Source organism: Miscanthus floridulus, unplaced genomic scaffold (assembly GCF_019320115.1).
Source record: "Miscanthus floridulus cultivar M001 unplaced genomic scaffold, ASM1932011v1 os_2219_2, whole genome shotgun sequence".
NCBI classification, from domain to species: Eukaryota; Viridiplantae; Streptophyta; class Magnoliopsida; order Poales; family Poaceae; genus Miscanthus; species Miscanthus floridulus.
The window spans coordinates 25596-42392 of record NW_027098169.1 but is presented as its reverse complement, the minus strand read 5'-3'; the positions used below and the strand labels follow the sequence as shown (position 1 = coordinate 42392).

At 43.6% G+C, this 16797-nt stretch overlaps 1 protein-coding gene across 1 annotated transcript; it reads right to left on the bottom strand.

Annotated features, from left to right (window-relative positions):
• Window positions 1-1019: 1019 nt before the first annotated feature.
• LOC136534725 (uncharacterized) lies at window positions 1020-5544 on the bottom strand. The gene is made up of 12 exons (XM_066527110.1): window positions 5063-5544; window positions 4640-4957; window positions 4373-4516; window positions 3643-3729; window positions 3487-3527; window positions 3316-3360; window positions 2843-2914; window positions 2634-2733; window positions 2395-2466; window positions 2232-2324; window positions 1823-1914; window positions 1020-1141 (listed from the first exon to the last, which is right to left on the bottom strand). Exons 1-8 carry the CDS (start codon window positions 5512-5514, stop codon window positions 2651-2653), a joined length of 1242 nt encoding a protein of 413 aa, XP_066383207.1. The 5' UTR covers window positions 5515-5544; the 3' UTR covers window positions 1020-1141; window positions 1823-1914; window positions 2232-2324; window positions 2395-2466; window positions 2634-2650.
• Window positions 5545-16797: the final 11253 nt, after the last annotated feature.

The following is a 16797-nucleotide window of genomic DNA, read 5'->3' as shown; positions in this document are numbered from 1 at the left end:
CAGGGAAACGGCCGTAACGCACGAGTCCAAGGGGTTCAAATTTCTCTTTTGGACACGTGGAAATTCAAAGAGGTAATTCGAGACTGGAAATACCATTAAGGCCTCTTTGAAACAGAACACAGGAATAAAAAAACATATGAACGAAATATGCTAACGCTTTTAACCCTACAAGATTTCAAGACAGAAGAAAGTTTATGAATGTGGGCTTTAGAAGCAATGTAGAAAAAGCACAAGGAACAAAACAATAAGGAGCTTGGAGCTCATGTTTCATTTTCTCCAAAAGTTCCTTTAGGACAGTCCCAATGAGTAGTTTATGGCGTTGTTGTTTCCAAGACTGTCATGTCATATAGAATGAAACGAAATTTGAATGAAACCTCATCCCTTGATGCAAAGTTTCATAAAGAGTTGGTAATCATATCAAGAGATTTTTTATCTAAATGACACTCATTTCTTCTCTTTTTAAATAAACTGTCATGTCAACAAAAATATCTATATGACAGCCTATTTAATGCAAATAAAACTTATATGAAACTTCCACTAAGACTGGCCTGAGTAAAACTTATATGAAACTTCCACTAAGACTGGCCTGAATACTCGCTTGGTCACCGGTATACTAAAAATAAGTAGATTTCTAAGAGGGCATCCTACTTTTCAATTTGAATAGCCATCTATTTTAATAATACCTTTTTTTATTGTTTACTCCAGCAGTTGTACCCAAATCAAACCCTACAAATTCATCGAGACTGTGATATGTGAGACCTAGGTGTCATCCTTTTCCTTCTTCCTTCATCACCATCTCTAGCGCAGAGCACCGGAGCAGTGCTACCCAAGTCAACCCCCCTCCACCAAAAAGAAAAAGAAAAAAAAGAAAACACTCCAAACTTTCAAGAGGCCGATTCAATCAAGTATTCAGAAGGCAGTCTCCACCAAATAATAAGACTAGTACGAAACCGGTACGAGGTTAAGGGTTTTAAAGCACGAAACGAGTAAAGAGGATATTACAATGATTGTTTAAGCCCCTTGGGGTCAGTCACGCTTACAAGTCCTGAGTGGTGCTAGCTAGGAAAGAGTATGTAGCAACAAACTACTTGGAGCTGGCCACCACACCCAGCTGTTACACGCCAAGGCCGTGCTTCAGATCCTGAATGGCAAGAAAAAAGAATGGTATAAACGTAGTGAGGAGAGATGTTTTAGAAGGGCTTACAGTAATAAAAGTACATAAAACTCTTGAACCATACATGCTACTCCCTCCATTCCAAATTATAAGATTTTTTTTTTCTAGATTTGTAAGTTTTGCTATGCATTTAGATATACACTAGTAAAAAAAACTATGTATCTAGAAAAGTCAAATTGTGTTATAATTTAGAATAGATGGAGTACAACTAAATGCAAACAATGGGGAACGAAAACTTTAGTGCTTAAATCATGCTGTTACCTAAATTAAGCCACATCAAACTAATTGTCCTGTCCAGTGTGCTCTCAGAGTGTCCAAAACTCATGCAGTAGGGATCTAGTGCTTATGCTTCTACTATTGATGTTATTGACTAACAGTAGGGATCATAATCAATACTATTTAGCATTATAAATGTGTCTTGGCTCATCGTATAGTCCAAATTACATATGCAAAGAAAAGGGTTTTTTCTCTCATGATAGAGTAGCACAACACATTTATGCAATTACTGAATACAAATAATGCAACTCAAAGCAAAATGCATCGATCAAATAATTACACAGAATACAGATGGAACTTCGAATATAGCTTTACATATTTGCCATTGCAGTCTACTGATGAGCACACAAAACAGTATCTAAAAGGACTTACTTCGAAATTCCCAGTTATGTGTAGCCTCTTTAAAGCATTTCCTTGATGGATAGTGTCTCGGTGAGACTCCAGAAACCTCGGGCGTTTCATGGCTGCCAAAAACAGTAAACCATAAGACAATGACTCGATAGCAACATTTACAGTAGCTTTCCACAGTTATTAAGAATTAGTAAGTCATTTTGACTTGTTTTGTTCATCCATTTTGCTATGTATCTAGACATATTATTATATCTAGATGAGTATAATGAATGTACCAAAAAAAAAGTCAAATCAACTTATAATTTGGAACGGAGGGAGTAATCATTTCAGGGACCAAAGGTGCAGGTGGGGGATCACACACCGCATTTGAATCAGTCCTGCAGTTAGAAGATGCAGCTTAATTACTGTATAAAACACAATGCATCTTTACCTTGGTTGGATGCATGTTCAGGCCCATGTCCTTGTTCTATCTTCATGCGCTCAGCTATAGATTTATAAGCATGCAAAGCCTCAAATGGAAAGACTGCAGGCAAGTAACAATATCAGCAATCGAGGGCGGAGCTTGTTTTTAACGGCAGAAATTACAATATTACCTCCTCTGGAAAAATATTCAGGTCTATGGCCTTGATTGAGCATCATAGGCTGAACAGCTTGAAAAAACTTTTCTGAATATTATAAGAGATAAACTATTAAGACAAGAATAAATCGATGGACCAGAAGCTTGCCACAGGAACATATCTAATAAGTAATGGGTGCGGGTCTTCCCCCGTTCAGATCAACTCTAATAGATGCAGCTTAATTTTGAAATTTAGAAAATACAGTGCATGTTTACCCTGGTTGGATGCATGTTCAGGACGATGTCCTTTTTCCATCATCATGTGGCCTGTGGCCAGGTATGGATTTACAGTCGTGCGCAGTCTTGAGTGTAAACACTGCAGAGAAACAACAATATCAGCAATTGTGTAAGAACTGCAGAGAAACAACAATATGAGCAAATCTGAAGCTGGAACTTGTTTTTAATAGCAGAAAATACTATATTACCTCCTCTGGATAAATATTCAGATGGATGGCCTTGTTTGAGCACCTTGCGCTGACCAGCTCGCAAAACTTTTTCTGAATATTTAATGAGCTTTCCAGTCAATCGCCAAAAGAAGTGGTTTTGCAAACGGGACTTTGTGATACAGTTGGGGCAGTTCAAGTTAGGCCAGTTTTCAGGCATTGAAGATCCAATAATCTAGTATACATGCTTTCAGCTAACTCTGAAGATCGCATTAGTTTTCTAGTCATCACAAGCAAACGAATTTCAAGTGATTTTGCCACAAAATAGAACATTGTATCTAGCAACGCAAGCGTGCAAGCTTGGAAGATCAAACAGAATCATTTGCATAAAAGGGTGTTTTATGCAACCAAAACATAGCATCATTCTTCAGCAAAATACAACATGGGGACATATACTTGGTTTGGCAAGTGATCGAGCTAAAGGCAGAGACAGATAGCAAACTAGATGCACGTACCAAATAGTTGTATCAGCAGCACTCCCAATGTCCTTGGTGAAATTGCTGTTGAAAATGTCGGTTGTTAATCAGCACAGCTGTATATCACAAATTAAACATGTCCTACAGTTGGTGTGTGATGCTAAAAAAGGTGATGCTCCTACTCAGAGGTATCCCATAACATTATAATACCTGAATAATCATGACAGTCCATCTGAGCTGAAGGAACCAACCTGCACAAACCAGCATATATGTAGCACAGATCTGTGTATATAAAATAAGCAGAGAAAACAACTACACAGTGCAGGGTTTCAGCTAGAACTCTTTCAATCAATGTGCATGATGTACCTCTTCTTCATCTCAAGATAGACCTTTGCAACATCTGTTGCTTGCTTCTTGCTGCCTACTTTCTTCACTTGACGCCTTGGACGGAAGCTAGCAAAGATTAGATCACAAAGGCAGCAGTCAGACAGTTGGTTGAATGACATTATGCAGTGGAGAACGAAGCTTATTGCACCCTGGCGCAGGGTTTACAATACCGGTAAGAAAAAAATTTCGGTCCCCAGCGATAAATACGAAATTTCGGAAATTTCGGAAATATCGGTTCAAATTTAAATAAATTTAAATTGAGTTTTAAACAAATTTGGCATCATTTCACTAGAAAAACTCTATAATCCATCGTCCATCGTAAATTTATATAACATCGACGAAATAACATAATATATCACAGAAGTAGAACCGCGGTAATACAGTGTGCTGACGGTGGGCGAGCTGCATATACCAGTGCCGTCCAATGTGTGAGTGGAAAATTAAATAGATTTGAAGAAATTTAAGACTTTGATAAGACTAGATGATATGGAGGGTCATTTTAGTGTGGTTTGGTGTAATTTTAGAGTGAAAGATGAATTTAACCGAAAAATTTTGACCGATACAAAACAATTTCGGACCTTAATGAAAAAAGCGATATTTCGGAAATTTCGGCGATATTTCGCCGAAATTGTAAACCCTGCCCTGGCGCGCGCGCGCGCGCACACACGCACGCACCTGCACGCGCGCGCGCACACACACACGCACGCACCTGCACCTAATGGGCATTACGTCGTACAGCTCGTTCTGGGCGAGCGGGTAACGCGTCATCTCCTTGAGCTCAGGCATCTCAGAAACCATCTGCTCGACCAGCTCCGCTGCCTTGTTCCTGACGAGTTGCCAGTCCAGAGTGTTCCTGCAGCAAGCATATATATACAGGACATTCGTTCGATCGCTCATCACATTACATATACTCATATAGATCGATGCAGCAGCACAAGCCACAAGCTAGATGTAAGAGAGAAGCGTAGGGTATTACCTGACATAAAGTGTGCGAAGGGAGAGGACATCGGTAACAAGGGCGACGAGGCAAGGACACTTAGAGAGCGCAGCACGATGCCTGTACAACTTTATGAACCAGTCGCGGACGACACCTTCCTTGGCTGTGTCGCCGTCGGCGAATCTGTGGATGGCCATGAGGTAATGGAGGAAGAGCGTGAGGAGCTCAGCGCGGCTGCTCAATTCCCAGATGGGTGCGAAGGTCCTGACGTGGTCACACGCCTCCTCGAGCTGGCCTGCCTTGATCCGCTTCACCAGGTCCTCGACGTCGAAGATCACACGCAACTTATTTTTGGCCCTGCGATGTTAACCAGAGGATCGATCAGTCATACACTCATACGCATTCATTCGCACGAGGATTTTTGGTGGGTGGGTGTGTTGGGGGTTGAGATTGAGGGCATACACATGGTAGATCTGGTCGTAGCAGTTGTCCCGGAGGTACGCAAGGAGCCGGCGCCAACGGAGACGCTCCGTGCATGGGTAGTCCGGGATGTAGTCGCAGTCGCACTGCTTGCGCTTGCCGGAGGCTGCCGCCTCGCCGACACCGGAGACAGCGGCCGCCGCACGCCCGCCCTGGCCGGAGACCGCCGCCGCCTCACGCTCGCCCAAGTAGGAGACCGCCGCCGCCTCATGCTCGCCCTGGCCGGAGACCGCCGCCGCCGCCGCACGCCCGCCCTCTCCGGAGACCGCCACCGCGTCACGCTCGCCCTGGCCGTAGACCGCCACCGCCGCACGCTCGCCCTGGCCGGAGATAGCCACCGCCGCACGCTCTCCCTGGTCGGAGACAGCCACCGCGGCAATCTCGCCCTGACCGAGGACCGCCAGCGCACGCCCGCCCTCAGCGGAGCTCGCCATCTCTCTCGGGAAGATTTTGATCTTCTACGATTCCTGTGTTTTGTGTGCGTGGCGTGGGTTTGGCCGTTTTGGGGAGATGACATGCCAGGATTATATATGCGAGGGGGCGCGGGGAAAGTGGGGCTCAGCGGCGGGAGTGGGCCAGTGTGATGCGATTGCTTGGCGAAAGGCGGGGGCGAGGGCGGAAACGGGAGAAGTAAGGGAGGAAACGGGAGATGTAAGGGCGGGAAAACGGGAGACGAGGGCGGGAACAGGAGAAGTAAGGGCGGAAACGGGGAGAGCGAGGGCGAGGGCGAGGCCAAAAGCAAAGCCCCACCTTCTAGGTTTTTTTATCGATACTATTGCAAATTTCAAAGTTTGGAAAAACACCATTATAGTTTATTATTTTGAAGCGGACTATTATAGTTTTACGCTACTCACATGAATGCTACGGAATACGTATAGAGACAACTTGGGCCCAGTAACACCGTATATGAATACATATATTTCGTTGCAGCCCATCTCCTTTTTCACTGACGCGCGGGCCCCACATGTCAAATTCTTCTTCCTCCTCTCCTCATCTTCCCTTGACGAGCACCTTTCGCATGCCCGAACCGACAACGCAGTGGACGAGCGCTCGATCTAACGCGGAGGAGGAGGAGCCCCGAAGCCGGCGAGGAGACTCCTTCCTGGGCGGCTCCCATCTTCCCCGAGATCAACGACCCCCGTCTCTTTCTCTTGGAGTATAGCGTCGTCGCTGCAGTAGGAGCCGGAGCCGACAGATGGGCACGGGCAAGCTTAGCTTCAGCCATGGTGCGAGGCGATGGCCATCCAAATCGAAAAGTAGTGGGCCTGATTTAGGTAGCATTACTAGAGATGCTCTTCAAAATCTACTTATTTTTGGTATACGGGCGACAGGGCGAGGACAAAAAAACGGTACTTAAGGATGCCGATAACTAATCGAGCACAAAAAAGATTAGTGCAAACAGAAATCGATACAATCTTTATCTTTACAAGAAATATGCACCATGAAACTTACCTTCTAATCTTTCCACGTGTTCAGCTATTCAAAAGGCCAAGTTCACAACGTCACAACTCCGTCCGGTAGGGGTACCGTGCAGCATGACTGTGTACCCATTGGCTCCTCTCGTTCCGTCTTTAAATCTCCTTCGATCTCACCCATCCCCGGCCACCTGCACTTGCTCCATGGCCACCCCTTAGTTCAGAGCTTCATGCCGGTCCGCCATGATCTGCCCATAAATCGGTCACGTCCTCCACCGTCAGTCATCAGCCGCTCCTTGCTCATCCCTCTTCCCCACTCGACATAGCGCCTTCAATGGCCTAGGGCAACCAGATGCTTCGTCCCGAGTGTTGCCATCGTTGATGTGCCAACGTGTGTTGCTTGCATCCCTAAGAGCCCCTGCTCCTCCATCACCGCTGCCACGTCCTCCTCCACTAGACCACCCTCACTCCTCTCCGTACAAAACATTCCCAAATAACCAACGTTCGTTTGTGGCTCGGTGATGAAGATCGACGTGATGGCGGCGGCGAGCAAAAAGCTTAGCATATTAAGGAAATATAGTCCTAAGAGTGGGGCCAAACCTTCCTCTAATGCATGGAACGCTGGCATACAACTGGCGAGGTGAAGCACGTCAACATATACCCCATCTACGGCGCGCGGTGACATCGCTATAGTAGGTTGCTCCACATCGGCGGCGCTCCAGTGATGGAAAGACAAGCGGCTTGAATCCCAAGTCCACTAGCTAGGATACTGTCATCGTCTCCATTGTACAAGAACCCCTTCAACAGTTCAACTCATCTTTATCTTTATCTTTATTAGCAAACATGCTTGTGCATTGCAACGGGGAAAGAAGCTATCAAACATTCGATCTATTCGCTTCAACTTGCTACACGATTGCAACGGCCATGACAACTTAATTTGTATTGATGCTATTTTTGGTATTGTCCTTGGTAATTGTAGCAATCACAGGCTAATGGGCTTATTAATGAAAACAAGGATGGGGACGATTTAACATTTGCCATCCTTGTTTTCATTAATAGACTTCTAACATTTGCCGGATGGGGTGGCACCTTCTTAGGCCCAGCCCGGAAGATGGAGCAATCGGACATGAAACAAAAAGGATTAAAAAAAAGATTTAGACCAAACCAGACTCTGATGCGGATAAAAAACTGTGATGGTCGAAAGATATAGTTTTCCTAGTCTAATAAGTATTCATGATAGACCGAGTCAATCTCTTAGTTGGATGAAAGATTTTCTTTTCTTTCCAGTTACGTTAGGTGGATGGACAAAAAATATGGTTGGACTAAAACCAAAAAAGGTAGGCTAAAATTTTACCTTTTTATTATTAGGTATAGATATAGACACTGGTACAGAGACGGTCTTTACTCCCGGTGGGGAACCCCCTCTAGTCCCGGTTCCCCACCCGGAAGCAAGCATCCGGGACTAAAGGGGGTCCTTTAGTCCCGGGTCAGGAACCAAGAATAAAGGGGACCTTTAGTCCCGGTGGGTAACACCAACCGGGACTAAGGTGCCTCCTGACATGCCACGAGGCCGGCACCCTTTAGTCCCGTAATACGAATCGGGACTAAAGGTTTTTTTTTCTTTTTTCTTTTCTTTTCATTTTTTGTTTTCTTTTCAAAATAGGTTTTCGAAGTCGTATTATACGCTGCTAATAATATATTTATACGCGCGTATAGTATGTTTCGGTTCAAGCACAATGAACGTATTAAATCACACAATTCAAGCATAGAAATATATATATATATATATATATATATATATATATATATATATATATACATGCATGCATGCATATGTGTATTTTACATTATATTATTTTATATGCATATATTACAAAAGATTGCATTACAGTTGTTGTGATATAACAAATTTCCTCTCATCCTCTAGCTTGGCTTCCATGGCAGTGTTGGGTCGAAGTAGAACACGCCCATGGAATAGATGACCTGGTCATTAAAAAATCCGGCTATAGACTCTTGAATTGCTTTGATTTGGTTTTGTCGTATGACATTTTCCTCCAACCATCGAGTCTACAGGTTTGAATTAAAGGAAAATAAATTAATATATGTACATACATACATATATATATATGTATATATATATATATATATATATATATATATATATATATATATATATAAAGACATAGTAACACAATCAATAATAATAATTAAATGAATATATAGTGTATTTTTAACGTACTTTGAGTCTCTTTGTAGGAGTTCTTTGGGAGACCTCCTTGATAAACTTGCAAACATAGTAACCACAGTAGTTGTTCCCCTGTTCCTACCTCAGACACCACTTTATGAGAAAAAGATTTGTCATCCAATCTGGTGATCCGGTGAAAGCTATATGTTTAATTAATAAAGATGATGTGATTTAGGGGACTTACTTTCAAAGGGATTACATTCAGTGGCACTTTGCATTTTCTCATGTGTTGCTTCTCAATAAAGGTTTTTCAAACACTGCCCAATAAAAAAATTTGCCACGTCATCAGATATAGTTAATCATTATGTTTGTGTGTATATATAGTTACTAGAGACACCGAAATTACCTCTGGATAATATCTATCATATCTTGGTAGTCTTGTTGTGGTTTTCTCATCGAGTCATAGATTATCAAGTGACTTTTCACCAGATCGATGTCCATCAATATCCAGTGATTGCTGCATGTGTTTATAGGATATAACGCATAACACTCATTAATTAACTAGAATCAACATATGAGCCATTAAGGATGATCGATATTATTAACACTCACTTGAAGTTGTAGGGAAAGAGTATATCCTTCTTGTGGCGTTGGTTCACTAAGAAGTTTATGAGGTTACTCTCTGACTCAGACTTCCAATTAGGCTTTGGAGTAACTGGGTCTTTGAATACTATATGGGGATCAACAATACCAATTTCATTGCAGCCTTCCTTTCTGCGCTCTGTCATTGTAAATCTGCATATATATAGTACTTGTTAGGATAATTTATATGCATATACACACATATGATGAGTTTAATAATAGATCGAAAGAATTATTACTTACAGGCAATAGCAACTAATGATAACTTTGTCCAGAGAGGTCAGGTGGCATAGTTGATGAAATTCTGCAAAGTCAACATACATAACATCATCGCCACGGAACCAATGTTCGTCTCTAATTCTGATACCAACGTAGAAGTCTCCACCGGTAGACGCCTGGATGTACCACTTGTTTAGCAGTACATTTACGTCCCCAGATCACCTAAGGCTTGAGGGTTGTATAGACTCTGGCCTAGTATAAATTTTTTCTTCCAAATATCAACCTCCGCCGCACTCTCAATGTTTCCATCACCAAACATCTGGTAAAGGTCGAGACCAGTCTCTTCAATAAATTCACCAAGGTGATCCAAATCGACATCCGGATGTATGTTTGCCTGATGCATTAATCCTAAATTCTCTGGTGGTTTCTGTAGGAAGGTCTGTCCTAAGGGAATCCATGCTCCCACGAGACACTTCCTTTGCCTCTAGTTCGGCCACCATGTTCAATAGTCCCGATGACGTATGTTAGTTCATCCCTCTCTTTGTTGGGCCTGAACGCACCACTAGCAGTAGCTCTCTGAGTATAAAACAATCTTTCTACTACTTCTTGCAGTCTTGCGCCATAAACGCACTTCCCTGTCTCTTGGTCCAGTGTTCCCCCATGAGCGAAAAACCAATTCTTTGCACGCTCTCCCCACTCGAGTGATTCTGGTGTGATACCCTTGGCAAGAAGGTCTGCTTCCATTTTGTTCCACTTCTTAATGGCAGTCGGGTAGCCACTTGATCCCAAGTTATGGTGGTATGTCTTCTGTTGGGCATTACGTTGGTTCTTTATCACCCGACTCACACCCTCTTCCGACGTCTTGTACTGTATAAACTCATCCCAATAGGGCCTCTGCTTTGAGATCGGGCCTGGGACAGTGAAATCTGGTGCTATGTTCTTCTTGACATACGTCGTGTATAGGTGTTTCTTCCAAGTCTAAAACTAGGTGGCCATCTTCTTCATTGCCCAATCCCTAACTCGCTCCTTCAATTCATCACCATCTATTATATCATCATAACCATCTATTTGGAGCGTGAAATGTTCCAAGACATCATTCTAAATTAACGTCTTGTCACGATCGGAGACAAAACTGATATGAGGAGCATTGGTCTTCTTCTTCCATTCGCGGGTATTGATCGGGAGCCGGTCCCGTACAAGGTAACCACAGTGGTGCACGAATTTCGTTTTATTTGCCCCCCCCCCCCGGTTCGCCTGTATCCACATTGAACTCCGAGATGATGAAGCAGCCCTCCAATGGCTTTTTGGGACCTCGAACATTTTTACTCTTCGTTGTAGTTGTTGATGTCAATCCAGAGGGCTACAAAACATAAACATTATTTTTAATGTCATGAGCACACATAAGACAAATGATAATATAAATAGCTAATAATAAAAAATATATACTTGGCCAATATGTTGTTGCTCATTTTGTTCAAGAGCTAAGTACTGACTCCCGTCATCTGCATCCTCTTGCACGTTATTTTTAGCACCATCATCGCCGGCAACTTGAGTGCCAGTGTTGATCAAATTCATCATCAACTCCTCCTCATCCATGTTTCTCGGGTCGGCCATCTAGCTTCAAAAAACAAAACCAATATATAGTACGTCAAATCTTTGCTTACATGCGTAAAATCTATGAACAATATGCATTATTAAATCTTGCCCCTCGGTCACGGACGCAATTCGCCACACTAGGGCGAACTACGTCGGTACTAGGGCGAATTAGGGCTATACATAAACGACCGAGGGCGAATTGCGTCGGTGACTAGGGCGAACCACGTCGGTGACATCAACAACGCGGTTCGCCCTAGTCACCGACGCAATTCGCCCTAGTGTGATTGTTTAGCGTTAACGATAACGATAATACGAATGTTGATCGACTAGACCGTGAGAGAGGGTGGTGTGACGAGAGTGGCGGTGCTCCACTCCGCCGTATATATGTTTGTACACATGGGTGAACGAGAGCGGCGGTGCTCCGCCGTATACATAGAAACGCATGGGCGAACGAGGGTGACGGTGCTCCGTGACGTATATATACATGCATATGAATACAAATGACGTATATATACGTGCCGGCGCGGTGGCTGGTGTGCTGACGACGACGACGTGAGGCGGGCCGGCGTGCTGACGACAATGACGTGAGGCGGGCCGGGGCGGTGTCGGTGCGATGGAGGGCGTCGTCGGCGCGGAGCGGCCCGGGCTAGGGCTGCGGTCAATGCGCTGGAGGGTGTGGCCCGCGCGTCGGGCCGGGGCTGTGATCAAAAGGAGTATATTATATATCATGCATGCATGTCCACATGTTTTTTTTCTTTTTGCAAAACACAGTACAAACGTCAATATATAGCATTGCAAACCGGCAAAAAAAATAAAAAAAATTACGAAACTCCATAGCCACGAGCAAGCCACGGCACCGCGCCATCATCCTCGCCATGGCCGACCATGCGACCCTGACATGCCCATACTGCGATTGGCCATTGAATGGCGAAACCCTAGGCACTAGGAGAGAGAAAGCCGAGAGAACTCACCTCGGGCGGGCACGGTGGAGGGCCGCACGGGCGCGCGCGGTGGAGGGCCACACGAGGTCGTCGGCAGTGGAGGGCCGCACGGGCGCGTGCGGTGGAGGGCCGCACGAGGCGAGGCGCCGGCTCCGGTGTCACGGCGGCGGGCTGATGCGTAGGCGAAGACGAATTGACGGCGACGCGAGGAAGAAGAGAGAAAGGGTGGCGGTGTTCGACGAGGAAGAAGAGGAGGGGATCGATCTGCGCCAGGCACTGGCGGTTATATACCAGGGAGATTTACTCCCGGTGCCAGCCACCAGCCGGGAGTAAAGGTCCTTTGCTTCCGGTGCGTGTTACCAACCGGGAGTAAAGGTATACCTTTACTCCCGGTTGGTAACACGCACCGGGAGCAAAGGTTTTTTTTGGCGGGCCACGAAACTGCAGCCCACCTTTACTCCCGGGTGGGCTTCCCACCCGGGAGTAAAGGTGGGCTGCAGTTTCGTTTCCCGCCTGTTTTGAGCAAATTTTTTTAATAGAAATGCAATAGTCTTGTTAAATACATAGTAAATTAAATAAAAGGCATAAAATTATTTTGTTAAAAATATGGATTTTCTTTTTCTTTATTGCACATAGGAAAAATCTATAACCTACCTTTTTATTTTTTGTTATACTTATAAAACATAATGTAACTAATATTTATTATTTCATTAATATAAAAATGTAGTGTTTAATTAAAATTATTAAAACTTTTTGTTTTGGACAGGAAATTTGTTTTCACATCATTTTAACGTTAATATTTTATTTTTTCATCACTCAATATCCTAATTTAGCTTTTCGAGAGAGAAATCCCACCAAATCAAACATTGATTTAATTTAAAACGTGACATAATAAACATCTGAATTCACAATTATTACATAATATCTCAAACACACACTACATTAAATCACTATATCATCAAGTGGGCACAGCAGTGAACTTCTTCTTTATGTATGTCCCTTGGTTATGATCGCGTCGTAACCATGGAGTGTCCTCATCATTTACCAAGATGCTAGGGTCTTTGTTCACTTTGAAGGGCGGAATTCGGTCATCCTTTTCATAATCTTCTGACATGTCCGGCTTGTCCTCAATTCCCACGATGACTCTTTTCCCTGAAAGAACTATGTGGCGCTTTGGCTCTTTGGTTGAGTCATTATCGTTTTTCCCTCTTTTTGGTTTGGTTGACATATCATTGACATAGAACACCTGATTCACATCCTTGGCAAGGACGAATGGTTCGTCTTTGTACCCAATATTACTAAGGTCTACTATTGTCATTCCATACTCGTTGTCTACTGTTACCCCGCCTCCGGTCACCTTGACCCATTGGCACTTGAACAATGGGATGTTCAAAGTAGGTGCATATTCTAGTTCCCATATTTCATCTATGCGGCCATAATATATCTGCTTATTCCCATTCGGGTCTGTGGCATCTATGCGGACACCACTATTTTGGTTGGTACTCCTTTTATCTTGGGCTACTGTGTAGAATATGTTCCCATTTATCTCGTACCCTTTGTATGTGACGATATGCCATGATGGTTGCATAGCCAATAAATACAGTTGCTCATGGATGCTCTCATCACCTTGATATTTTTTTCGCAACCAACCGCTGAAAGTTTCCATGTGCTTACGCATAATTCAAGCTTCAGTCTTCCCTGGAAACTCAGATCATAAGAGATCCTTGTGTGTCTCAATATACGGATCTACCAAAGAGGAGTTCTGTAGAACTGTGTAGTGTGCTTTATTGAAATAATCATCCTCCGTACCAATATATGTTTTCCTCCCTAGTGTCCCCTTTCCGCTTAGTCTCCCCTCATGTCTCGATTCAGGAACACCAATCGAGTCAAGGTCGGGAATAAAGTCAACACAAAACTCAATGACCTCTTCTGTTCCATAGCCCTTGGCGATGCTTCCTTCTGGGCGAGCACGGTTGTGAACATATTTCTTCAGAATTCCCATGAATCTCTCTAAGGGGAACATGTTGTGTAGGAACACAGGACCGAGAATGAAAATCTCCTTGACTAGGTGAACTAGGAGGTGTGTCATGATATCAAAGAAGGAATGAGGGAACACCAACTCAAAGCTGACGAGACATTGAACCACATCATTCTATAGTTTAGCTAGATCAGTTGGATCAATTGCCTTATGAGAAATTGCATTGAGGAATGCACATAGCTTCACGGTGGCTAGACGTACATTTGGAGGTAGAATTCCTCTTAATGCAACTAAAAGTAATTGCGTCATGAGAACGTGACAGTCATGGGACTTTAAGTTATAGAATTTCTTCTCTGGCACATTTATAATACCCTTTATATTCGAGGAGAATCTAGATGGTACCTTGATGTTGTTTAAGTATTCAAACATTATTTCCTTCTCCTCTTTGCTTAGAGTGTAGCTAGCAGGACGTAAGTAATGGCGTCCATCATCTGTCTTCTCTGGATGCAGGTTGTCTCTTTCTCTCAAACAACGCAGGTCCTGTCGTGCTTCAAATGTGTCCTTAGGCTTTCCATACACACCCATGAAGCCTAGCAGGTTCACATAAAGATTCTTCATCAGGTGCATCACGTCGATCGAGCTGCGGACATCTAGGACTTGCCAATAGGGTAGCTCCCAAAATATGGACTTCTTCTTCCACATGGGTGCGTGACCGTTAGCGTCGATCGGAATAGGTTGGCTGCCATGTCCTTTTCCAAAGACGACTTTCACATCATTGACCATATCGAGTACATCCTCACCGGTTTGGTTGCGAGGCTTGGTCAGGTGGTCTGCCTTCCCTTTAAAATGCTTGCCTTTCTTTCTTACGGGGTGATTTGTAGGAAGAAATCGACGATGGCCAAGGTACATGACCTTTCGACATTTTTTCAAGAATACACCTCTAATATCACTGAAGCAGTGTGTGCATGCATTATATCCCTTGTTTGACTATCCTAAAAGAATACTTAGAGCAGGCCAATCATTGACTGTTAAGAACAACAATGCTCGCAGATCAAAGTGTTCCTGTTTGTACTCATCCCACACACGTACACCTTCTTTATTCCACAAAATGAGAAGTTCGTCAATAAGTGGTCTCAGGTACACATCGATGTCATTGCCAGGTTGCTTCGGGCCTTGGATGAGCACAGGCATCATAATGAACTTTCGCTTCATGCATAACCAAGGAGGAAGGTTGTAGATACTTAGAGTAACAGGCCAAGTGCTATGACTACTATTCTGCTCTCCAAAAGGATTGATACCATCTGTACTTAAAGCAAACCTTAAGTTTCTTGCGTCATTTGCAAATCCGGGAATTCTCTGTCGATTGCTCTCCACTGGGACCCATCAGCAGGGTGTCTCAACATATTGTCTACCTTACGGTCTTCTTTGTGCCATCACAACAATTTTGCATGTTCTTTGTTTCTGAATAGACGTTTCAAGCGTGGTATTATAGGAGCATACCACATAACCTTAGCAGGGATTTTCTTTCGCGGACGTTCGCCCTCAACATCACCAGGGTCATCTCGCCTGATCTTATACCGCGATGCATGGCATACCAGGCATGCATCTAATTTCTCGTACTCTTTGCCACGGTAGAGGATGCAGTCATTAGGACATGCATGTATCTTCTCGATTTCTAGCCCCATAGGACAGATAACTTGTTTTGCTTCGTAGGTAGTGGCGGGCAATTCATTATCCTTCGGAAGCATCTTCTTTTGGATTTTTAGTAACTCTCCAAATCCCTTGTCAGATACACCATTCTTTGCCTTCAATTGCAGCAAATCTAGTGTGGTTCCCAACTTTTTCTGCCCTGCATCACAAGTTGGGTACAACAATTTCTTGTGATCTTCTAGCATCCGCTCGAACTTGATCTTCTCCTTTTCACTTTCACATTCTCTTTGTGCATCACGAATGACCTGACAAAGATCATTAGCAGACTCATCTTCTGCGGCTACCTCTTCTTTAGCTTCTCCCATTGCAGTATCATTGAAGCACGCACCATCGGGAATAATATCATTGTCGTTCCATTGTTCTTCTTCACCTTCTTCCATTACAACGCCGGTTTCTCCGTGCTTCGTCCAACAAATATAGTTTGGCATGAAACCCAACTTGAACAAGTGTGAATGAAGAGTCCTTGAGCAAGGATATTCCACCGTATTCTTACATACGGCACATGGGCAGCACATGAAACCATCGCGTTTGTTTGCCTCGGCCGCACGTAACAAAGAATGCACGCCATCCATGAACTCTTGGGAGCGACGATCAGCATTGTACATCCAATGCCGACTCATCTGCATTACATGACATAAATACCGTATTAAAACCTAGAACATAATTAGTTAATTATACAACATGCATACCACCACAAAAGCTATAAATTTAAGAAATCATCGCTACAATGTAGACAATCCCAACTACCACTAAAAACACTAAAGCTAAAATGCACTTCAGCAGCACAAGGATTTCGTGACCAATCCCAACTAAAATAGATAGATCCCCCATTTGTTCAACATCTTTGGGCTTCTTTGGCTGGATCACTGCCTCATTAGCCGCCATATCTGCCTGTTGTGCAAGATATTTTTGCACGAGTTCAACATACTCTTCCTCCCAGTAGAAGCCTGAATATCCAGTGCCATCCTACTGAAATTAAAATAGAAAATTAGAACTTTAATCACAACCATCATGAAAATAGGTATAAACTA

Coding starts and splice junctions, on each gene's coding strand:
- LOC136534725 (XM_066527110.1), bottom strand. CDS start 5,514: ATGGCGAGCTCCGCTGAGGGCGGGCGTGCGCTGGCGGTCCTCGGTCAG. Junction 4,958..5,062: donor TACGACCAGATCTACCATGT/GTATGCCCTCAA, acceptor TTAACATCGCAG/GGCCAAAAATAAGTTGCGTG. Junction 4,517..4,639: donor CTTCGCACACTTTATGTCAG/GTAATACCCTAC, acceptor TGCTTGCTGCAG/GAACACTCTGGACTGGCAAC.